We start from the raw sequence: 20912 nt of genomic DNA on the forward strand, positions 1-20912 counted from the left end.
GTAGAGGCTTCCACCAGAAGGATTTTCTCAGAGCAAGACATTGAAACGAACATGTTCCGGAAAAGCTTTTTGTAAACCTCATGTGCTACACAAGTGATGTTTGCTTCTGCATTTCCAGAGAAGCAGTAGAATGATCAGCATGGCATTCAGCCTTAGTGTGGGACCCAGTTCCTGACAAATTGGTTAGGGAGGTTTGTTCTAGAAGCACTGAGTCCTCTTTGGTGTTCCAGGACCTTAGGGGGCGCTCTTAGAAGGGGTCTGGACCTAAAAACAGTAGCTGTGAGGAGTCAGGGGTCTGAGTGTCGGGGCGGCTGGGGTCCCATCATGGTCCAGGTGGCACCTGGAAGGCCGCCAGCTGGGGTCCTTAGATGATGATGTGGTAGGAGGAACATTGCCAAGGGCTGTGTGTGTGTGTGTGTGTGTGTCTACACCTGTGCAACAACTATCTGAGAATACTTGACAAAATAGTTAGGAATTAGTCTGCTGCCAAAACTCTTGAATTATCTCTCTCTCTCTTTTTCACTTGGCCAGGAAGTCTTTTCAGCATGATCTTATTTTTTTTTTTTTATTACTAAAGTATAGTTGACTTTGCAGCATTTTGGCAATTTCTGCTGTACAGCAAAGTCACCCAGTTGTGCATATATATACATTCCTTTTCTTATATTACCTTCTGTCTTAGTATATCCCAAGAGACAGGATATCCCAGTTCCCTGTGCTGTATAGCAGGACCTCACTGCTTATCCCTTCTAAATGTAATAGTTTGCATCATGAATTTTTGACAGTAGAAACCAGAATTCCCTCAGGGCCCTGAGTACAAACAATGGGAAAAACCATTGTCCCAGTGCCTTTAGGTGCATCAAGGCTGATTTCCTTTTTTTTTTTTTTTGTCTTATCTAGAGCCACTCCCGCGGCACATGGAGGTTCCCAGGCTAGGGGTCTAATCGGAGCTGTAACCGCCGGCCTACACCACAGCCACAGCAACGCGGGATCCAAGCCACGTCTGCGACCTACACCACAGCTCAGGGCAACGCTGGATCATTAACCCACTGAGCAAGGCCAGGGATTGAATCCACAACCTCATGGTTCTCGGTGAGGTTCGTTAACCACTGCGCCACGACAGGAACTCCAAGGCTGATTTCCTTTCCCTAAGAAACTTGTTGAGACTGGAGTGTGGTCCTAAACTGCTGGAGCTGTGGGGGAGGGGTGGCCTCGTTTCTCTCCACGTTTGGCCATCCAGCAGCTGCTTGTGGCCTTGTGTGGGGGATGGGCAGAGCATGTGGACCCCTGGCGCCGCTCCCTCCTCCCTTCTCACATCTGAAGCCAGGGCATCTCTTCTGGGTCATCACTTCTCAGTGCATCTCTCTCTGTCTGGACACAAGCTGCTGCCTGTCTTCTCCCTTCTCTGGACCTCGCTGGATTTTCCCACTGGGCTTTTCTTGAGGAATTTGGGGCCTGGAGGAGACACATGCCTTGTATTCATGCCTGGCCCCCCTTCGGATTCAGTGGCCATTGGGCATCCTGGTCCAGCTGCCCTCCTAGCCTACTGGTGGGGGCAGAGGTGAGGACCACCCCTGGAGTGCCATCCTCTTCCAGGGTGAAGTTCCAAGACCTCCCACAGGTTAGATGAGAACCCAGGGGGTCTGGCTGTTCCCAGGATTGTGTGCTTTCTGAGTGTATGCACGTTCCCAGGCTCCTGCTAAGGAGCTAAGTATTGGTAGGCTGATTGAGAGATTACAGGGCTCACAGCTTGCCCAAACAATTGGCTGATGTGAGACTATTCTCTAATAAATGAGAGCCTTGTGAGAAATACACAAATTGGTGTTAGTATGAACTGATCTGGTACCTCTCTTTTCTCAGGTTCCAAAGCCCCTCTGAGAGGCTAAGAACCCCTCTCCTCCATCCTCCCTCCAGATCAGACACTTTGCCGCCTGAAGTTTAGAAAGGGATGAAGGGTGTGAAGGTCATGCTCAGGAATTTGGAAAAAGCTCTGTTGCTCTCCCCTAAAACAACACAAGTGAACAAAGAACAAGCAATCTATTAACAGTGCATTCCTGTCAATAGGACTTTTGCTAAAGGACTAGCTCTTTATAGAAAGCATCATTTCCCCCCAGGTAGAAAAGAATATTTGCTGATGCATAGTTAATAGAGCTATGACTACAGTGATTGTGAAAGCTTAGCCAAGGGCCTGAAATAGAAATCCACAAGAAGGAAGGAAGAAAAGAAGGAAGGAAGGGAGGAAAGGAGGGGAGGGAAGAAGGGAGAGAGGAAGGAAGGAATTGTTCTCATCTTTCAGGGTGTGGTAGGCTTGTGGCAGGAAGGGGTGTAGTATCATGCAGTGGTTCTCAAAGGGACTAGGGCCTTTAGCATCACCTGAAAACTTGTTAGATATGTAAATACTCAAGACTCACCCCAAATCTCTTGAATCAGAAACCTGTGGTGAGGACCAATAATCCATGTTTCATTAACATTTTTAAAAGATTCTTAACTTTTCATCTTGAAATAGTTTGAGATCTGCAAAAAAAGATGCTGCAAATTAGTACAAAAAGCATCCTTATACCCTTCACCCAGCTTCCCTCAGTGTTGCTGTCTTACAGAACCCCGGTGCAGGGGTCAAAACACCAAGAGAGTAACACTGATGCAACCTTACTACCTAATCTACAGACTTTAACTCTTATCAGGTGTCCCACTGCTTCTTTTCCTTCTTTAAGGTCCCATCCAGGATTATACATTGCATTTAGCTGCCATGCTTCCTTATTCTCTTTGAATCTGGGGCAGTTAGTCTTTCTTTGTCTTTTATGATCTGCACCCTTTGGAAGAATCCTCACTAGTTATTTTGGAGACTGTCCCACCATTAAAGTTCGCTTGCTGTTTTCTCACCACTGAATGCCAGTTTATGAATTTTGTCAAGAACACTGCAGAAGTAACACTGTGCCCTTTCAGTAGATTGTGTTGAGCATACAGGATGTCTGTACATCCTATTACCAGTGAGGTTAAGTTTCTCATTTGGTCAGGATGGTGTCTGCCACTTTTCTCCCCTGCAGAGTGATGCTTTTTTCCCCCTCTGTAATTAATAAGCACACTATTCTGAAGCTTTGTAAATATCTTGTTTCTTGTCATTCTTTCCCATATTAATTTTAGCATTCACTGATGATTCTTGCCTGAAACAAATTTTACTGTGCCATTTGTCAACGGCGATTTTTCTATTTCTATCATTTCCTCTACATTTATTAATTGGAATTCTACTGTAAGGAAGAATGTGATTTTTCTTCCTCATGTGTTGATTAAATTACTTATTTATATCAGTGTGGACTCATGAGTATTTATTTTATTGTATGAATTATAATCCATGTATTAATTTGCTAAGGCTGCCATAAGAAAGTGCCAGAGATGGGTGGCTTAAACAACAGAAATTTATTTTCTCACGGTTCTGGAGACTGGACGTCTGAGATCAAGGTCTTAGTGGGGTTGGCTCCTTGGCTTACAGATGGCCGTCTTATCCCTCTGTACTCACATGGTCCCCCTTCTGGGTGTGTCTGTGTCCTAACGTCCCCTTATGAGGACACTAGTCCTATTGGATTAGTGTCTACCCTAATGACTTTATATTAACTTAATTACCTCTTCATGATCCTATCTTTAAACACAGTCAATTCTGAGGTTGTGAGGGTTAGAGCTTTAATATTTGGATTTGGGACAGATGTAATTCAGCTCATAACAATCTATGGCTGTCATTATTTGCTTTGTTGGTCAAAGTGTCCCCAGTTTGGCCATTGGAAACTCCTTCACAGTAGCTCCTGTGTCCTTTCTTCATGCCCCCATTAATTTTCAAGCAGTCTCTTACTCTCTCTCACTCCCAGAGCCTCCAGGCATTCCAGGTGTATCTTGTACTTTCTCTGCCCCAGCTCTGGAAGGCATGTGTTGCTCCAGGGAACTCTCATTCTTTTGATGGGAGGATGGTAGCTGTCGCTCCCCAGATGCTTCTGTGGCATGCTGAAGTTGGAGCCTCTCTGACAGAGGGGTTGGGAGCCAAGACTTGGATTTGAATCCAGCTCTGTTTCTTCTAGGACATCCTATTAGTTCCTAATCTCTATGAGCCTGTTAACCTTTTCTGTTAAAAGGGGATAAGGCTCCCCACCTCTGAGGGTGGTTGTAAGGATTGAATGATATGTTACATAAAGCATTTTGCATAGCACCTGGCTCATAATCGATGCCCCCAAATGATTGGCTTTCATTATGAGGTGAGACATTCTGAAAGCCAAGATCAAATAATGGGAGTGGGCATATTCTAGGGGGTTTCCCAAGAACAGCTCAGTGACCTATAGAATAAACTCTACATAGCTGCTTGGGGAATTGTTTCTTGATATCATAGCTGGCATTTTCAAGGAAGGTCCAAGGAAGCCCATCCTGTGCCATTTCTTCTTGTCGCCAACATCCCCAACATTCTCAGTACCTGAAAAGGGGAGGGCTGTGGGCAAGGTGGGGAGTCTGGGTTTAATTCCTCATCTCCTGGCTTGGCTTCTAGTCTCCAGGTAGGCTAGCCCACCTCCCTCGAATCCAGGAGTTTTAGCTTCGATCCCTTCTTCATTTGGAAGATCATCTTCTAAAGACATAGTAGGGTGTGGGGGAGGGGTGATGTGACAAGGATTTTAGTTTTCAGTTTCTGGGGCAACAGGGGATCAAGGTGAGCGGGAGAGCTCATAGTCATTGGGAAGATAGAGAGTGACTATTCTGGGTTTTACTACGTTTATTAATGATCTCTTTGTCTTTTTTGCAGAGAGCACGGATAACTTTGTCTCTTGTAAGTCTTTTTTACCTTTTGCTTCAAAAGTGATTTATTCTGATACTTTTGGTAACTACTCAATCCAAAGAGCCTCTTGGATTCCTCTTCCACCACCGTTGTCCCCGTTCCCGTGGCAGCTGAGAGCATCTGAGTGAACCGTGCAAGGGAACTGGGGGGAAGAAATACTTCCTGAGCAGATCCAAGCCTGCGCCTCTTGGGCAGTCTGTTGGTGTCTCAGTTTCCTCCAGAGTTTCTAGGGTTGGAACCCATCGTGGCTCTTCCTCCTCAGTCAGAGCAGGGTGGTGTCAGGGAGGATGTAGGTTTCACGGGCCCCACTGGAGCCCATCTCAGCTGTTCTTGCAGAGCGAATGTGGAGCCTCTAAACTTGTTAGTGTTTGTCACCTGCTTCGAGAACCCGGGAATTTGGCTGGGGCCCACCTGGCAAGGAGCTGTGACTGCCCCTGATAGTCTGGCTTGTCCTCAAATAAGATTATTGAAGCTCAGTTTGTAAGAGATTTGAGGCTAAGAGTAGATGATCCCAAAAAGATTTGCTCATGGGCTGTGGGGAAACCCAGATTTGTTCCTTTTCCTTTTCTCCCGTGTGGGAGAAAACAGTGGCTGTGGAGGCCATTTCTGCTCTCTCTGTGGCCCAAGACGGTAGACTGTCCTGTTTAAAACACCCCTTGCTGCTCGGCATAGATCTACACATCTTCTGTCACTCCTTTATGTGTCCTCCGTCTCAGAGGACTGATCACCTTTCAGAACGTCCCTCCTGTGCCTAGTGAGCTAGGGCCGTGTCTGGGCAGGGAGGCAGTCCTGGATGGAGAACTGTCGGATGTTTGGCTTCTCATCCAGGCCTTGCAGGGAAGAGGTGGCGTCAGAGTCAGATAAACTCGCTGTCTAACCCAGGATGCTGCCATGCTCTGAAATCTGCCTCAGGGGAGCTGAAAGGGGATGGTTTATGGCACCACAGCCCTCTTGGATCTCACTGAGAAGTGAAGAGGGGAAGGGGAAGGCCTGGGAGGGCCCAGGACAGGAAGGGAAATGCAGAGAGGAGCCAAATGTCTCAGCAGGTGCCACTGCCGATAGAATGTGCAGAATCCAAACCCCGGCAGTGGTCCCAAACCATTTCCCCTCTTAGCTCTCTAGTAGCCCTGGGCCCACATTGCCCAGGGTACATTATTCACTTGGGGGGTGGGGGTGGGGATGGGAGTGAAGGTTCCTTATACCTACAGAGCCTGTCCTTGAGCTGTCAACACCTGCCAGGCATGGGATCCTGGCCTCTGGGGACCCTGCAAAGCCTGGGGAGGTCAGGGAGGCAGAGTCTGGCTTCAAGGTGATGTTCTCAGGCAAGAATTTTTGAGGTGTTTTGGGAAGTGGGCAGGGACTGTGACGGAGGCTCTTATGGCCAATCAGCTCACTACCTTTTCTCCTTTGGTTTTCAGTCTATGAAGTGAGCCCCACCCCTCCCATCACTGTGACGCACAAGCCAGAGGAAGATACATTTGGGGTGAGTCTCTTCTTGGTCAAGAGGAAAGTGTTTCCTGATGCTGTAGTTTTCAGTAGCTCATTTTTCCAAATACTGCCTGGTTTGGAGTTCCCATTGTGGTGCAGTGGAAATGAAGCTGACTAGGAACCATGAGGTTTTGGGTTCGATCCCTGGCCTTGCTTAGTGGGTTAAGGATCTGGTGTTGCCATGAGCTTTGGTGTAGGTTGCAAACGTGGCTTGGATCTGGCATTGCTGTGGCTGTGGCGTAGGCTGGCAGCCACAGCTCTGATTAGACCCCTAGCCTGGGAACCTCCATATGCCTCGGGCGTGGCCCTAGAAAAGACAAAAATAAATAAATGAATAAAATAAAACAAACACTGCCTGGTTTGAAACCCCATTATGGGTGGCAGAAAGAAGCCGTGATGAATGACCTCCTTTCAGGTGGTGGAAACCTTACTTGTTTGATGAGAATAATTCATTGTTTGAGGAAGTCTTTGAGGATCTGTTTTAAGCCCAAGGGCTCAGAAGAGAACAGTTGGAGAATTCCCACTCCTGCCCCAGCTGGGCCTGATTCGAAGGGACTGCAAACAGTACAGCCTTTGACGACAGTCACATTTGCCCAGGGCATCTCCCTCCCACCCACAACAATCTCTGAGAGCCTGAGGTTTCTCTGGGGAGGAGAGGAAACAAATCTTTTTAGAGTCCAGATCTTCTAGAATTTTCTGGAGAAATATATTATGCAAAGAATATCAATGGGATGATGCTTGCTAGTTAAAACCACAAGGAAGCAACAGACAGTGGCCTCTCTAGGCTTCCTCTTGCATCTCTTAGGATGGTTCCCAGATGAGGGGGGCTCAGACATTGAGTCACAGAACTTTCTCTAATCAATTTGAGTAGCTTATTTTTTTGATGTTCTTAGAGTCTCATGAATGACTTCTTCTCAAGGCTTTATCCAGTCTGGGAAGTTGTGGAGTTCACTAACATTCTGAGAGGGGTGCAGTCACTACGTTATAGACTGTTTTCCTCGGAGCTCGCGTGTCACTTCGTGCGGCGCGAGGATTTTCACAACGGTGTCCAACTGTCTGTTTTTGGCTCCTAATAGGTATCCATAGCTGTTGGACTTGCCGCTTTTGCCTGTGTCCTTCTGGTGGTTCTCTTTATCATGATCAACAAGTATGGTCGACGGTCTAAATTTGGAATGAAGGGTAAGGTGGGATTTTTCATTTTCGAGGGTCTCACGGGGAGTCATGGCTCCCTTTGATCAAAAGATGCTGTTTTAACCTCTATTTCCTCTCTGAGAGGGCTTCTGGTGGTGGGCTGAGGTGGCCCTGGTGGAAACTCCTGTCTACACCTGTATTATGGATAATGATGGATTGAAGGCAGTGTTGGTATGTGTGAGGACCTAACGGTGGGTCACAAAGTCTTTCTGTGACTGTGAGAAACAGTGCTTAGCTGAGCTGATACAATGAAGATGATTTGGGAAGGAAACTGGATTTTGAGGGCAAATGAAGAGAACTTAGGTGTCTTTTCATTATTGGTGGTAAGGGGACTCTGAGTAATTTGGTTTATCTATTGTCTGCACCATTCCTAGAGTTGTAATAAGAAGGTATTAGCATAGCTAGATGTAGGTGGTGGACTTGGGCGTTGAACATTTGCCCCTGCAATGGCATCTTGGCATGTAGCTCTACACAGAGTTCTAGAACGGATGCCAAGAGCAATAGGATTGCTAAATCTGCTGGTCAGTTTCCATGACACAGAGCACTCAACCCCATTATAGGTGGGGTGGGGTGTATGACGTAGCTCTACACTAAGCTTGGGTAAGGAGACTGGCATGAGAGGGGTTAACATGGTGAATTAGCATCCATCTGCCTAGTTCCAGGATCGATCTGACCAAATGGCTAGAGGGAGGGTGGGGACCAGTTCTTCAACAGAAACTTGAATTTCAAGACACCCTCCCAGCTGGGGTTTCCATTTATGGCCAATGTTCATAGGAGACAGGTGGGAAGGGAAGGTGAAGGGTTTGGTGGGCCTTGAAGTTCCTGAGATGGGGTCCAGATTGGAGTCTTCTGGTGACATTACAGGGTCCAGAAAGACAAGTTTCTATGATTTGTGCACACGAGCTGGTATCTGTGGTAGGGGTCTTGACCTGGGGGGTCCAGAGCTGAAGGGAGGGGAGAGCATAAATGAGATTCACAGGGGATAGTAGTCCCTTGAACTTATATACAAATGTTAGAGTGTTTGTACATGGCAGGGGATGTGTGGTTGGAAAAGAGCTACTCCATAGCTTCAGTTATAGTCTGAAAAGAGTCTGTGACTTCCCTACAAGTTTAGGATACTGATGGGTAGCAAGAGATATTCAGAAAAAAACTAGAAAGGTAGAAATCAGGGGCAGTCTGCTAAGCTCCCCAGAAACCTCTGCCTCTGCTCTCTCTTTCAGCTCTTGGTTAGGCAGAATAAGTCCGAGCAAGACAAACCAGGTTTTCTGGAAGCATAAGTACTCTGACCAAGAGAACTATGCATATAGGCAAATAATAAAACTTCTATATAGAGAAGTTTGGCCCAAAGCCAGATGACTTAAACAAGAGGCACCCACAGCCAGGCACCTTGGCTGGAGATGTTTAATCTGCCAGTAGCCCATGTGCCAAACAGGGCTTCACAGGTTTGGAAGATCAGAAGCTACCACGTGAGCTCTGAGCCTTCAGTCTTAGCATCATCCATGGGCACCTGACTTTGAGGACCTGGCACTATTACTTGTGCAAATTTTTCCTACTGTGAGAGGAACTTTCCTAGCTCTTCCTCTTTCCACCTAAGAAAATATCAGGGCCTTGACTAAAGGGAAGAATGGGGCATTATTGCTTTCCCCCAGGAGGCATGCCACCAGCTGAGTCCCTGCAACAGGCTTGGCAGCACCATGAGAGCAGGTTTTTCTTATTAGTTGCCATCCGGTTTCTGGAACAGCGTGTCACCATGTCGGATGGATTAGGCAGCAGCCAGGGTGCTGCCTTCCTTCAGCTGTCCTCAGAGCCTCTCCCAGGCTGAGCTGCCTTCCTCGGCCCTGCTTGGGCCCCAAGAACATGTCCATGAGGTTGGAGGTGAAGCGTCCCTTATTTTCAAGTCGGGCAACCCTAAGAAATCCAGCCAGAGTGAGAAGAAGGATTAGATGGTGCATCCAGGCTGCCCTTGCTTAGAAGTGAGCCTGTATCTTTCTGATCTTTATTATGCCGATTGTATCTGGTCCTCTTCTTAGAATGGAATAGCACATGCCTCAGGCAGCACATACCCTTGATCTTTTATTGCCAATGGGCATCCCAGTCCGGGAAGAACAGCAAAAGTGTGGGCACCAGAAGTCCTCAGCTCTGACCCAGGCGAACCTCCATCTCTTCATAACCACCCCTTTCTTAGCTGTGCATTTTCAAATCTGGGTTATAATCTGAGACCACTTAATTGCTCTTTGTTTCTATCAGAGTTACTTAACTTCTCATGGCCTCTATTCCTCAGGTTCAAAATGATGGAATGATACCTCCTCCCTTGTCAGGTTGCTCTGAGGGCTGGGCTCTGTATGTAATTGACATTTAAAAGGGTCCCTGTGGTTGTAGTTTTCTTTTTCTTTTATTCATATTTAAACCTTTTCAGACTCCTTTTATTGTCCTTCCCAGGCCTTAATCATGCCTTCTTGTGTCCCACACAATATTTAGCAAAAATATTTTTATTCTACTCTAATCCTAGTGCATTGTCATTATTTTTCTTGCACGTCATCTGTCCTTTTAGGCCAGGAGTGACTTGTGGCAGAAACCCACGATCTCTCAGCTTGGATTGCCTGAAACATTGCATAGCTTTGGACAAATGGTTGTTTAACTTAGAAAAACACAGCTTGTTCATCAGTAATGAGCTAGTTAGGGCTCCTGTGTAAATCTGGGATGTCTGGGCAGTGGGAGGTAGAGTGGTAATGGTCTGAGAAACTCATAAATAATTTCCACCCTCCATATCGGAGGGCCTGGATCATGGTGTGTGGATGAGGAGGACTTATTAAATGAAGTTCCTTCTGAGAAATAAAAAAATATGGAAAAACATGAAGATTAGTTTCACAAACACTCATTCTTGCCACTCAGAATAAGCTGTTGTTATTTTTTTGTTTTATGTTGCATCTAATGTTTTATTCCTATTACTGATAAAACTAAAATGACCTTAGCTGTCTCCCCTATTCCCATTTCTGCTCCCATTTCCATAGGCAGGTGTTAACCTGAGTTCATTTTACATCTATCAGTCCATGTGCTTTTGTCTCTCTCCCTATATCTTTCTTTCTTTTTAATCAATTTTGTTTGGATCAGAGAACTTGTGTCCCAGCAGTTTTAAACAGCATGACTAAAGACTGAAGTACCACCAAGAGTGGTTATAGATACGTACAGTATATGAAGAAATATGTACATTTGCATATACATGTATACATGCATGAATACATTTATAAGATTCATTACTTTGTGTACCTTTTAATTTAAACACATGTTTATGCTCTGAGCACCCTTTTGCATCTTGCTTTATTTACTTGTCATGTGTTAGAGATCTCTCCCTGTTGGTATGTACAGGTATTCCACTGAGCACCTATGTTACAGGAGCTATATCAACCAGAACTTATAGAAGTGAACTGAGAAATGCATTGCCTCAGACACTTTTTTACTGTTATCATCTGCCATCCTGTTGATCAAAATTCTGCCTTGGGGAGGGGTTCAGATTTATGCTCGTCTTCTCTTGCAATCACAATGGTTCTAAAATGGGGCCAAGTGTCCAGTGGGATTTCTCTGGACTGTTGACGAAGCCCTAGGCTGTAGAGTGGCAGGGATGATCCTGGAGGTATTTAATGTGGTATGGGCACTGAGCAGTCAGGACAGATGCTAGTCCTCTTGCTGGAGCAGGGACCTGGAGGCTCCCTGCTGTGCCAGGCACTAACTCATGGTCGTGTGGATCTGCGGTGGTGGGGGTAGGTGGTAGGGAGGTTCAGGGCAGGGGTCATTTCCTGGGAGGTGCAGGAATGTATAAAAGTATCTCAGTATTTTAACAACTAATTGTATTGCGTCATTGCATTCTGGGCATTTTATACTATGCTTCTCCTCATGTGATATTTTTTAAGTAGACATCAAATGATGTCTGGCCAGTCCTTCCACTATTTACAGAAGAGAAAATGAGGCACAGGAGGGCCCAGAAAAGAGGTGACTTTCTCTGGTTTCTCTGTCTGGTTAAACTGAGTTGGGTCTAGACTCCGCTACTGTGCATTCTCACCACATTTATAGCCACTAGAATGACCTAACTCTTTGGTCGAATCAGCGCTACAGCTGCCAGCCTACACCACAGCTCACAGCCGCACCGTATCCCTGATCAGGGCAGGGATCGAACCCATGTCCTCATGGATACTAGTTGGGTTTGTTACCGCTGAGCCACAACAGGAAGTCCACATCTGCCACCTTTATTTCACATGGTTATTAGAACAATAACTGGGTAGAAGATGCTAGTGTGTCTTTAAATAATTAATCGTGTCCTCAAGCTTTCATATAAGGGGACTATCATTATTATTTAATGGAGAAAGAAGCAAATGTGAGGGATTTTTGCAGCCTGTAAAAAGAGCATACATTATTTGGTCTTGCTTACTTGACTACTTCTGAAGCATCTTTAATTTCTTCTAGATCAGAGAAACTGTGAGAGTTAGTTTCATCCTCCTTGGCTCCCTCTCCCCCAATAGAGGAAATGGAATATGGTTTATTAGAGTTGAAACAGACCTTTGACTTATTAGGCCAATGTCCCTATTGTACAGGTGGGGAAACAAACAAGAAATGCCATGCTGAAACACACAGCTCGCTAGAGCAGTGCTGGCTGCTTTGCCACAGACCCATGTGCAGAGAACTCAGAGATTTTGGATAATGAACAGAGATTGTGAATAAGTCAGCTCCATTCTTCCAATGCTTTATCTTATCCTCTTTGACTGATGTTCCACTTGAATGGGGCTTTCAAAAATGTTTCTTATTAATCTACCTTTCTCAAGTTGGGACACTCCTTGCCTGGAGAAAGATGGGAGCTGATGGAGGAACCTTGCTTCCCAGGTGTGGAGAGCTTCCTTCATCTCTTTCTGGACACATTGGAGACTCCATGGTAAGGCCGCTGAAGCCAGAAGGCTGGGAAGGAAGGGAGTCAATACCTTAAGTGCTGTATCTGCTTCCCTTCCATCCTGATAGTTGGACGTGTGCTGGTGCCCCTTACTGGCACTCCGGGATTTTTCCATTGCAAATTGGCATCAGTTAATAGGTACTTAAAGTAAAGTGGTTGCCTATTTGATTACGATTGGGAGTTATTAACATTTTTTTTCAGTAAACAGATGGCCACTGTCTTCTGAGTGGATTATAGAATCATGCCAGAGTCTTGATCTGGAGGGGCTGACTCCTGCCAGAAGACCTTGGGGGCCGACGCCCACGCTGAATGGCCTTCTCCCTCTGGTGTCACTGTTTGGTTAAAGGGATGATTATGTTGGGGAAGGAGTCACTTCTGTCCCCCATTCTAACCTGGCAACATTAGACTGACAGACATTTCTCACAGCAGGATGGCTGTAGGGCAGGAAGGTACTTCTGGCCTTAGCAATGACCCTGTGCTTGGGATTCCTGGTGAAAGATGATTCTTGGAACATAATCTTGAGAGTGGGGTTATCCTCAGGTCTTTGGATTCTCCAACAAGACTTCTCATGCCAGTTCCCTCTTTTCTGACTCCTTGACAGATCTCCCATCCCCTAGGAATAGTCCTAGCATTTCTTTAGGTCTAAGAAAAATAGATGAGGTGTATGGCCAGTCCACCTGCAGGACATAGTAAGCAAAAGCTGGGAGTGTTCTGCTTCCTTTCTTTTTTCCTTTTTTTTCTTTTTTCTTTTTTTTTCAGGGCACACCCGAGGCATATGCAGGTTCCTAGGCTAGAGGTGGAATCAGAGCTGTTGCCACTGGCTTATGCTACAGCCACAGCAAAGCCAGATCTGAGACCTACACCACAGCTCTCCGCAACACTGGATCCTTTAACCCACTGAGCGAGGCCAGGAATCGAACCAGCGTCCTCATGGATGCTAGTCAGATTCGTTTCTGCTGAGCCACGGTGGGAACTTCTACTTCTTTTCTTATGTTTTGGATTTCATTTTGAGTGAGTTTCTGGTTGCAGATGAAGTCCTATCCCACTTGGTGACTGAGTTCTAGAATGTAGTACCTGGAGCTTTGAGAAGGAGGCTGGAGGGCAGTGTGTATTTTTCTGGTGTGCCTTTGCTGCGCTGTCTTTGTGGTTCCTTGCCAGTGTGCAGCGAATGGTCCTCTAAGTGCCCATGCTGTCCCCATTGGTCATGTGAAGGCTGCCCTGCTTCTTTGCTTTCTCAGGGCTCCAGGGAATCAGCTGTTCTCTAGCACCAGCACTTCTATTTGAAGAGAAATCCCTAGAAATCGAGTTTGAAACAAATCTTATTTCTCCTCTGTTGCTAGCTGGCTGTTCTTGGCGGGCTCCTGCCTCCTGTACAACAGGGCCGAGCGTGGCCAATATGCTTGGCTCCATAGCCAAAGCCATTGCCTCTCTGATGCATTTGAGTTTGGCAGCAAAAGACAGTTTTTAACCAATCCTTGCCATTGACAAGGTTCCCACAGGGTTAACAACCCTTTGATATCTCAGATTAGAAGCTCTCAGCCTTTTGTCTCCTGCTTCCCATGTGACAGAAGACCATCAGTCATATGCCATGTACACTCCTGCAGATGTCACCAGGCTTTAGGACAAATGTTGGCCCTTGCAGTAGCTTTGTACCTAAGAAAAATATATCTGAATGTAAATTAGCAAATGAGATTTTTAAAACTAGGAATAAAATCAAATCCACACTAATGTTTGCTCTTAAAAAATTCATGAACTTTAGTGTTTTATGATTCATTCAAAGTCCCATTGACACACTCCTGCCCTGGCACAGACATAGAACAGGCAGCCATGGCACTGGGATGGAATGCTGGAGGGGGAGGGGCTGCCAACTGCAACCTTCTCCCATGTTCCTGGCACAACATGGTTTCACCCCTGCAAAGTCAAACTGCAGAGACAGCTCTAGCAGAATCCCGTCTTCTCACAGTACAGTCTTTCCAGCTCTGCAACTTCTCCTGTTGGTCCTGGGAATTTTCACTTCTCAGAGGAGGAGGCACACTGGGCTTTGACTAATGAGAAGCTTCCACATGGCTACAGCACCTGAGCCCTGGGTTTATGTAGCCCATCCTCCTGCGGACTCTACAGAGGCTTCAGGATGTCCAAAGAGCGGCCCTCAGAACCACAGGCAGCAAAGCAGGGAGATTAAAACAACTGTTGATGGGTAAAGGCAACTTTGGACTAGGAGAGAAAAGCCACACAGTGAAAACAACATCAGACAAGCGAATGGCTGCAAATTCCTAGCCTCTTCTCACTCCACTACCCTGCGTGCCCTGCACCCATCCTGGGGGACGAGCTGGACCGGGTTGGGGAGGGGTGGAGGAGAAAGGGCGTAGAGCTGGGGCTCAGCCCTCAGGGGTGTTTGACACCTGTTCTGGCCAGGAGCTTTCAGAGGAAAGAGGAAGAACTTCCAGTTGGTCTTTTCCTGGCTCTTTCTCTTAGCGAGTCAGTGACACCTGCTTTTCCTTCTTTCCCTAGTATGTTTAGTTTAGAGAGCAATTCACCAAGTCACTCTGGGGCTCACCCCCTTATCTTTTTCTCCTGTATTAATTCCGCTGCCACAAGCTGTAGAGGGATTTGCCCGCATTCCTCCTCCCTGACAAGACCGGCTGCCTCATTTGTGTGACCCAGTGAAAAATGTTCAGAAAGTACTAGAATTTTAAGACGGCTACAGCTGAGAGAATTATACGCCAATCGTGGGGCTTTTCTGTGAGTGGAGTCAGGACTCAGGCCTGCAAAGCCAGCTCTGCTCCCTGAATACAAACTCCAATGTGGTTGCAAGCCATAGCGCCTTTGTCTTTTCCTGAATGGTGATGAGAGAAACCGCTATTTCTATGCTTCCTTTTTAGAGGGAAGCTGGGATTTGGGGTAAAGATAAGAATATCAACAGATTTTTTGCTTCTGATCATAGCAAGGGAAAAGAATAGCGGTCTCTGGGCATTTATGGAGTACCTGCCATTTGCCAGCTGTCTAACATACTACGTGATATTTAATCTTCAAAAGTGGATGTTCTCCCCATTGTAAAGATGAGAAAGCTGCCCAGGGAGGGGAAATCGCCCAGTGTCATGTGGCTGGTTAGTAAGAAAACCAGGTTTTAAATGAGGTCACTCCAAATCAATGGTTCTCAATCTTAGCTGCATATTCCAATCACTTGTTAAAATCATAAGACTCCCTCAGCCCAGGGTGCACCCCAGACCAATTAAATCCAATTCTAGAGGTTAAACTCAGGCATGGGTGTGCTTTTTGAACACCTCGAGTGATGCAGTCATGCAGCCAAGGTTGAGAACTAGCGCTGTACATCCAAGATGCAGCTCCACGTTTAATTAGATGCCCAGGTCATGTAGTCAGTCTGTAGGGCAGTGCATCTGATTACCTTAGGAGCCTGTGAGATGTGCAGGAGCCTGAGACTCACTCCACACCCACTGAGTCAGACCTAGGGTGAAGGGGGCCACAAGCAGTTTCTCTAGGTGCATCTGTCACTCACCGAAGTTTAGGAGCCACCGTCTTAATCCTGTACAGAAACAGAAGCTGAGAATATGGGCTTTTCAAACTTTGACGTACCAGTGAATTTAGGGGGATGCTTGGGATCTTGAGAAAATGCAGGTTCTGATGGAACTGATCTGGAGAGAGCCTTTCTAACAAGCTTCAAGAGGATGCTGTTCTGGGGACCACTGTTCAGGTAACAGGAAGCTAAGCCACTGGAGAAAACCTCAGGCCTATGACCTGGGAGTGGATGTCACATCTCTGTTTTCCATTTCTTGCTGTGCATCATTAGCAAAATCAGCCTGCCTCAAAGGCTTCCTCCACTAGCTGGAATAATGTGACTTTAAGATTATAAAATAGAACCACGACGTCTGAGCCATTTTAGTTCTACCCTCTTTGGGTAAATTAGCCTCGCTTCTTTCCTAACACAGTTTCTGTAGTGGCTTCCTTGGTTCATACTGACCTGCCATCTCCTTCCACGCAAGGGCAGGATCAGGAAGGCACCATTTCCAGTGCAGAGTTCTTCATGCTGCTGGAGCAGGCCTTCCTCGCCAATTCTAGAAATTTCTGTGTCCTGTTTGTTCTTCCTCCCATGCTGATCTTGGAGGTAATGTTGGGGGCTGTAGGAAACTGTAGGAGCTTGTTCAGGCCCTAGAGTGGATCAGGGAATGTTCTTTCCTGGAAGAAGCCTCATGGGCTAAATCAGTGGCCACCCAGGCAGGCCCCTGGCCTCAGAGACACTGCCCTTGGTGGTTGGAATTTTGTTCTTCTCAGCCTGCTGCTCCAGTGGTCAGTGTTTGCACTGGATGCCTCCCTGCCCTCCTAATTTACCTCGGAGAGTCAGAGGTGGTGCAGACTGTAAGAGTTTCCTTATCAGTCCCGGATATGAGTAACCTTCCACCTGACAGGCATATTGAGTTCAGAGGGGCCTCTGTGCAGCCATAGAAACCTGTTCCTAGGTGGGAGAGAAGAATGCCAGTGTCTCTGTCTGCCAGCAGAGCCTGAAAAAGCCCCTAGGAGGGTGTCCAGGTGTTTCTAGGAACCGCCTTTCAAAGTGAATCCTTCCAAATAAACTGAGTTCAGTGGGTTGGCCTTGGACCGGTGGAGGAGTGCCAGTGGGAACCCCATTGTTGTCTCAGCCTTTAAAGAAAGCAGGCAGGAGTTCCCGTTGTGTTGCAGTGGTTAACGAATCCGACTAGGAACCATGAGGTTGCGGGTTTGATCCCTGGCCTTGCTCAGTGGGTTAAGGATCCGGCGTTGCCGTGAGCTGTGGTGTAGGTCACAGACGCGGCTTGGATCTGGCGTTGCTGTGGCTCTGGTGTAGGCCAGTGGCTACAGCTCTGATTCGACCCCTAGCCTGGGAACCTCCATATGCCGCGAGAGCAGCCCAAGAAAATGGCAAAAAGACAAAAAAAATAAAAAAAATTAAAAAAAAATAAATAAATAAAATAAAATAAAAATAAAAATAATAAAGCAGGCAAAGGAATTCCCATGTGTCTTAGTGGTAACGAACCTGACTAGTGTCCATGAGGATGTGGGTTCGATCCCTGGCCTCACTCAGTGGGTTAAGGATCTGGTATTGCTATGATCTGTGGTGTAGGCCACAGACTTGTAGACTTAGATCTGGTGTTGCTATGGCTGTGGTGTAGGCTGGCAGCTGCAGCTCTTAAGTCTGGGAACTTCCATATGGCACAGGTGCGGCCCTAAAAAGAAAAGAAAAGAAGGCAGGATCTGAGTACTATTATTAGCCATCATGGGCAGAAATGGCTCCAACACTACTAGCTGCTGCCTGGGCTTACTTTGCAGGGCTATCATTAGTAAGTCTACAAATAACAAATGCTGGATAAGGTGTAGAAAAAAGGAAACCCTCCTATATTGTTGGTGGGAATGTAAACTGGTACAACCACTGTGGAAAACAGTATGGATATTCCTCAGAAAACTAAATATAGAAATACTATATGATCCAGCAGTCCCACTCCTGGGCATATATCTGGATAAAACTTTCATTCAAAAAGATACATGTACCCCTGTATTCATTGAAGCACTATTCACAATAGCCAAGACATAGAAAAACCTAAATATCCATTGACAGATGTATGGATTAAGAAGATGTGGTACATGTATACAATGGAATACTACTTATCCATAAAAAAGTACAAAATAATGCCATTTGCAGAAACATGGATAGAACCAAAGATTCTCATATAAGTGAAGTAAGTCAGAAAGAGAAAGACAATTACCATATGATATCACTTATATGTGGAATCTAAAATGCAGAATGAACCTATCTACAACAGAACAGAAAGAAATTCATGGACATGGAGAACAGACTGTGGTTACTCAGGGGGAGGGGGAGGGAGTGGGATGGACTGGGAATTTGGGGTTACTAGATGCAAACTATTGCGTTTGGAGTGGATAAGTGTATAAATGGGTCACTTTACTGTACAGCAGAAATTGACAGAACATTGTAAATCAACTATAATAAATTTTTTTAAAAAAAGAAAAAGAAGGTGAGAGAGAAGATGCCATAAAAGAGGACATTACATTAGGTGACAATCCATTTCAAAAAATAAAAATAATGAAAACATGCAGAAGAAAAAAAAGAAAAAAAGATGCCCATGTCCCAGAAACTCCACTTCTGAGAATTTTACCTGAGATAATAATCTCCTATATTGATGTGTATGGATGTTCATCCCACTGTGACTTATACAGTCAACTTGATACACCAAGAATGGCTTAAATATCTAATAATAAATGGCTAACTAAGCACATTATGGCTCAAACCTGATGCAATTCAGTGAAGACATTAAAAACCACAATTTTTTAAAAGCAAGTTTTTAGTGTTCTGAAAAGATATACATGCAAACAGTAAGCAAGCCTAATAATATCAAAGAGAATGCGGTAAAAGTAAGTCCCAGTCTGCCGAATTTCTTGCTCCTGGGGCAATAACTATTCAGAGACTCTGTGCTTCCTTGCCAAGAGAGCCAGTGTTATACAAGCAGAGATGTTTCTGTGTTGCTTTTATACAAATGTCATCTTGTAGTCCCATGGTCTGGACCACATTATTTTCAGTAACTATCTTAGAGATGATTTCCTATCAGTTCATGGAGATCACCTGCATTCTTTTTTCCCCTTTATTTCCAGCTTTATTGAGATATGACATACAATGCTGTGTAAGTTTGAGGTGTACTATGTGATGGTTTCATGCATGTACATATTTTTTTGCATTTTTTTAAACAGTTGAGAATTAAGAATAAGATTTTAGAGCAATATTTTTTGACATGTCAAGATGTTGACAATATATTTTCCAGTGAGTAAAGACTGGAAGCAGCTTCCCATTTGTTTTTGTTGTAACGTAAAGAAAAATATTTTCATATGCATACCTGGAAAAATACTGGGATCATATAAACTGATAGATCAGAATGTTAATGGTAGTTACCTTTGGGTGGTGGGATTATGGATGCTTTTTAATTTTATCCTTTGTGATTTTTGTTTTCTTTGTCTTCTGAGTTTTCTGCATTGAAGCTTTAAACAAAGCAAAGCAGATGGCTGCTGGTGAAAGAGGGTGTGGGCTGCCTTTTCTTACTAGATGCAGAGGTCTGGCTGTCCCCCACTCAGGTTCCATCTGCCCCTTCTTAGGGACAACCTGGGTGCCAGTGTCATTTAGCAGAGACCAGGGTTCCTTCCAGTGTGTCCTCAGTCCACTTGCATCAGAATCATTGGTGATGGTTGGGTCTGATTAAAATGCAGGTTCTTGGGCCATGTCTCCTGAATCCAGTGCTCTGGTGGTAGGCCTTGGGAATCTATATTCTTAAAAGCACCCTAGGCAGAGTTGTGGTGCAGTAGGTTAAGGATCTGGTGTTGTCACTGCATGGCTTGGGTTGCTGCTGTGGCATAGGTTCAGTCCCTACACTGGGAATTTATATATGCTCCAGGCACAGCCAAAAGGAAAAAAAAAAAAACAAACCTAGGTGATTATGATGCTCATTAATGTTTGAGAAACTTGGGTGTAATCAGAAATCAGCAAACGTTTTCACTAAAAAGACAGGAAATAATTTAGTCTTTGCTGGCCATATGGTTTCTGTTGAAACCACTCAACTTTGCTGTTGTAGCAGGAAAACAGGCATAGACAATATGTAAATGAATGGTTCTGCCTGTGGTACAATAAAACTTTATTTACAAAAACCCGGCAACAGATTGGATTTGGTCTATGGGCCAAAGTTTCAGACCCCTGCTGTAGACTGACCTCGTACCTTGAAAAATTAATCAAAAGATGGAGGAAACTGCCAAGAGCTCTTTCCGTTTGGAGAAGCAGATCATATTATAAATAGGGACCATTAATAGAGTGCTTATTATACGCCAGACACTTTTCAGACACATGCTAAACCTTAAGACATCTCTGCACAATAGCTATTATCTGTAGTGTACTGACAGAGCAATTAAAAGAATAAGAATGGAAAGAACATGATTAGCCCAAGATCACATGGTCAGTAGTGGCAGGTCTGCAGAGCTGAGGAGGAAAGTTGTAATACTACAGTTGTATTTCTCTCCAGCATTTGGGAAAGAATGTTTTGAAAATCTGTTCTCAGCTTCAGATGTCCCCAAGTCCCTCTGAATTCTCCAGCTAAGGAGGGTTAGGCTTGTCTGTGTACTTGGTGATGGTGCAAGCCCTGGGATCGCTCTGCATCTCACAGATGCCATGGTAGAGCAGGGTCCTGAGAAGTCTTGTGAGGGGCTTTCTCCCCCCCTCCATCAGCAGGTTTCCAAACAGCTGATGCTAAACGTCCACCTGCTTGGAGCCCCTGGAGAGAGGCTGATACCGACCAGTCTGCTCAACGAGAGGGAACCACGTTGCTGGTGGGCAGACCAAATGCCATCTGGGCCCCTCTGTCTCCCCAGCCCAGCCTGCCTGAGCACCAGCCACTTCCTTGACTCAAGGGGAAGCGAAATCCTTTTGGGTGGGGTTGGCTTTTGAGG

At 45.5% G+C, this 20912-nt stretch overlaps 1 protein-coding gene across 5 annotated transcripts in view; it reads left to right on the forward strand.

Annotated features, from left to right (window-relative positions):
• Positions 1-20912, forward strand: part of NTRK3 (neurotrophic receptor tyrosine kinase 3) — a 406414-nt gene that overhangs the window by 130385 nt on the left and 255117 nt on the right. For all 5 annotated transcript variants that reach the window (XM_021083214.1, NM_214271.2, XM_021083220.1 and 2 more), the window contains 3 exon segments: positions 4772-4795; positions 6223-6287; positions 7369-7471. In XM_021083214.1, the coding sequence (XP_020938873.1) occupies positions 4772-4795; positions 6223-6287; positions 7369-7471 (192 nt within the window).

The sequence above is a fragment of the Sus scrofa genome, chromosome 1 (genome assembly GCF_000003025.6).
Source record: "Sus scrofa isolate TJ Tabasco breed Duroc chromosome 1, Sscrofa11.1, whole genome shotgun sequence".
Classification (NCBI taxonomy): Eukaryota; Metazoa; Chordata; class Mammalia; order Artiodactyla; family Suidae; genus Sus; species Sus scrofa.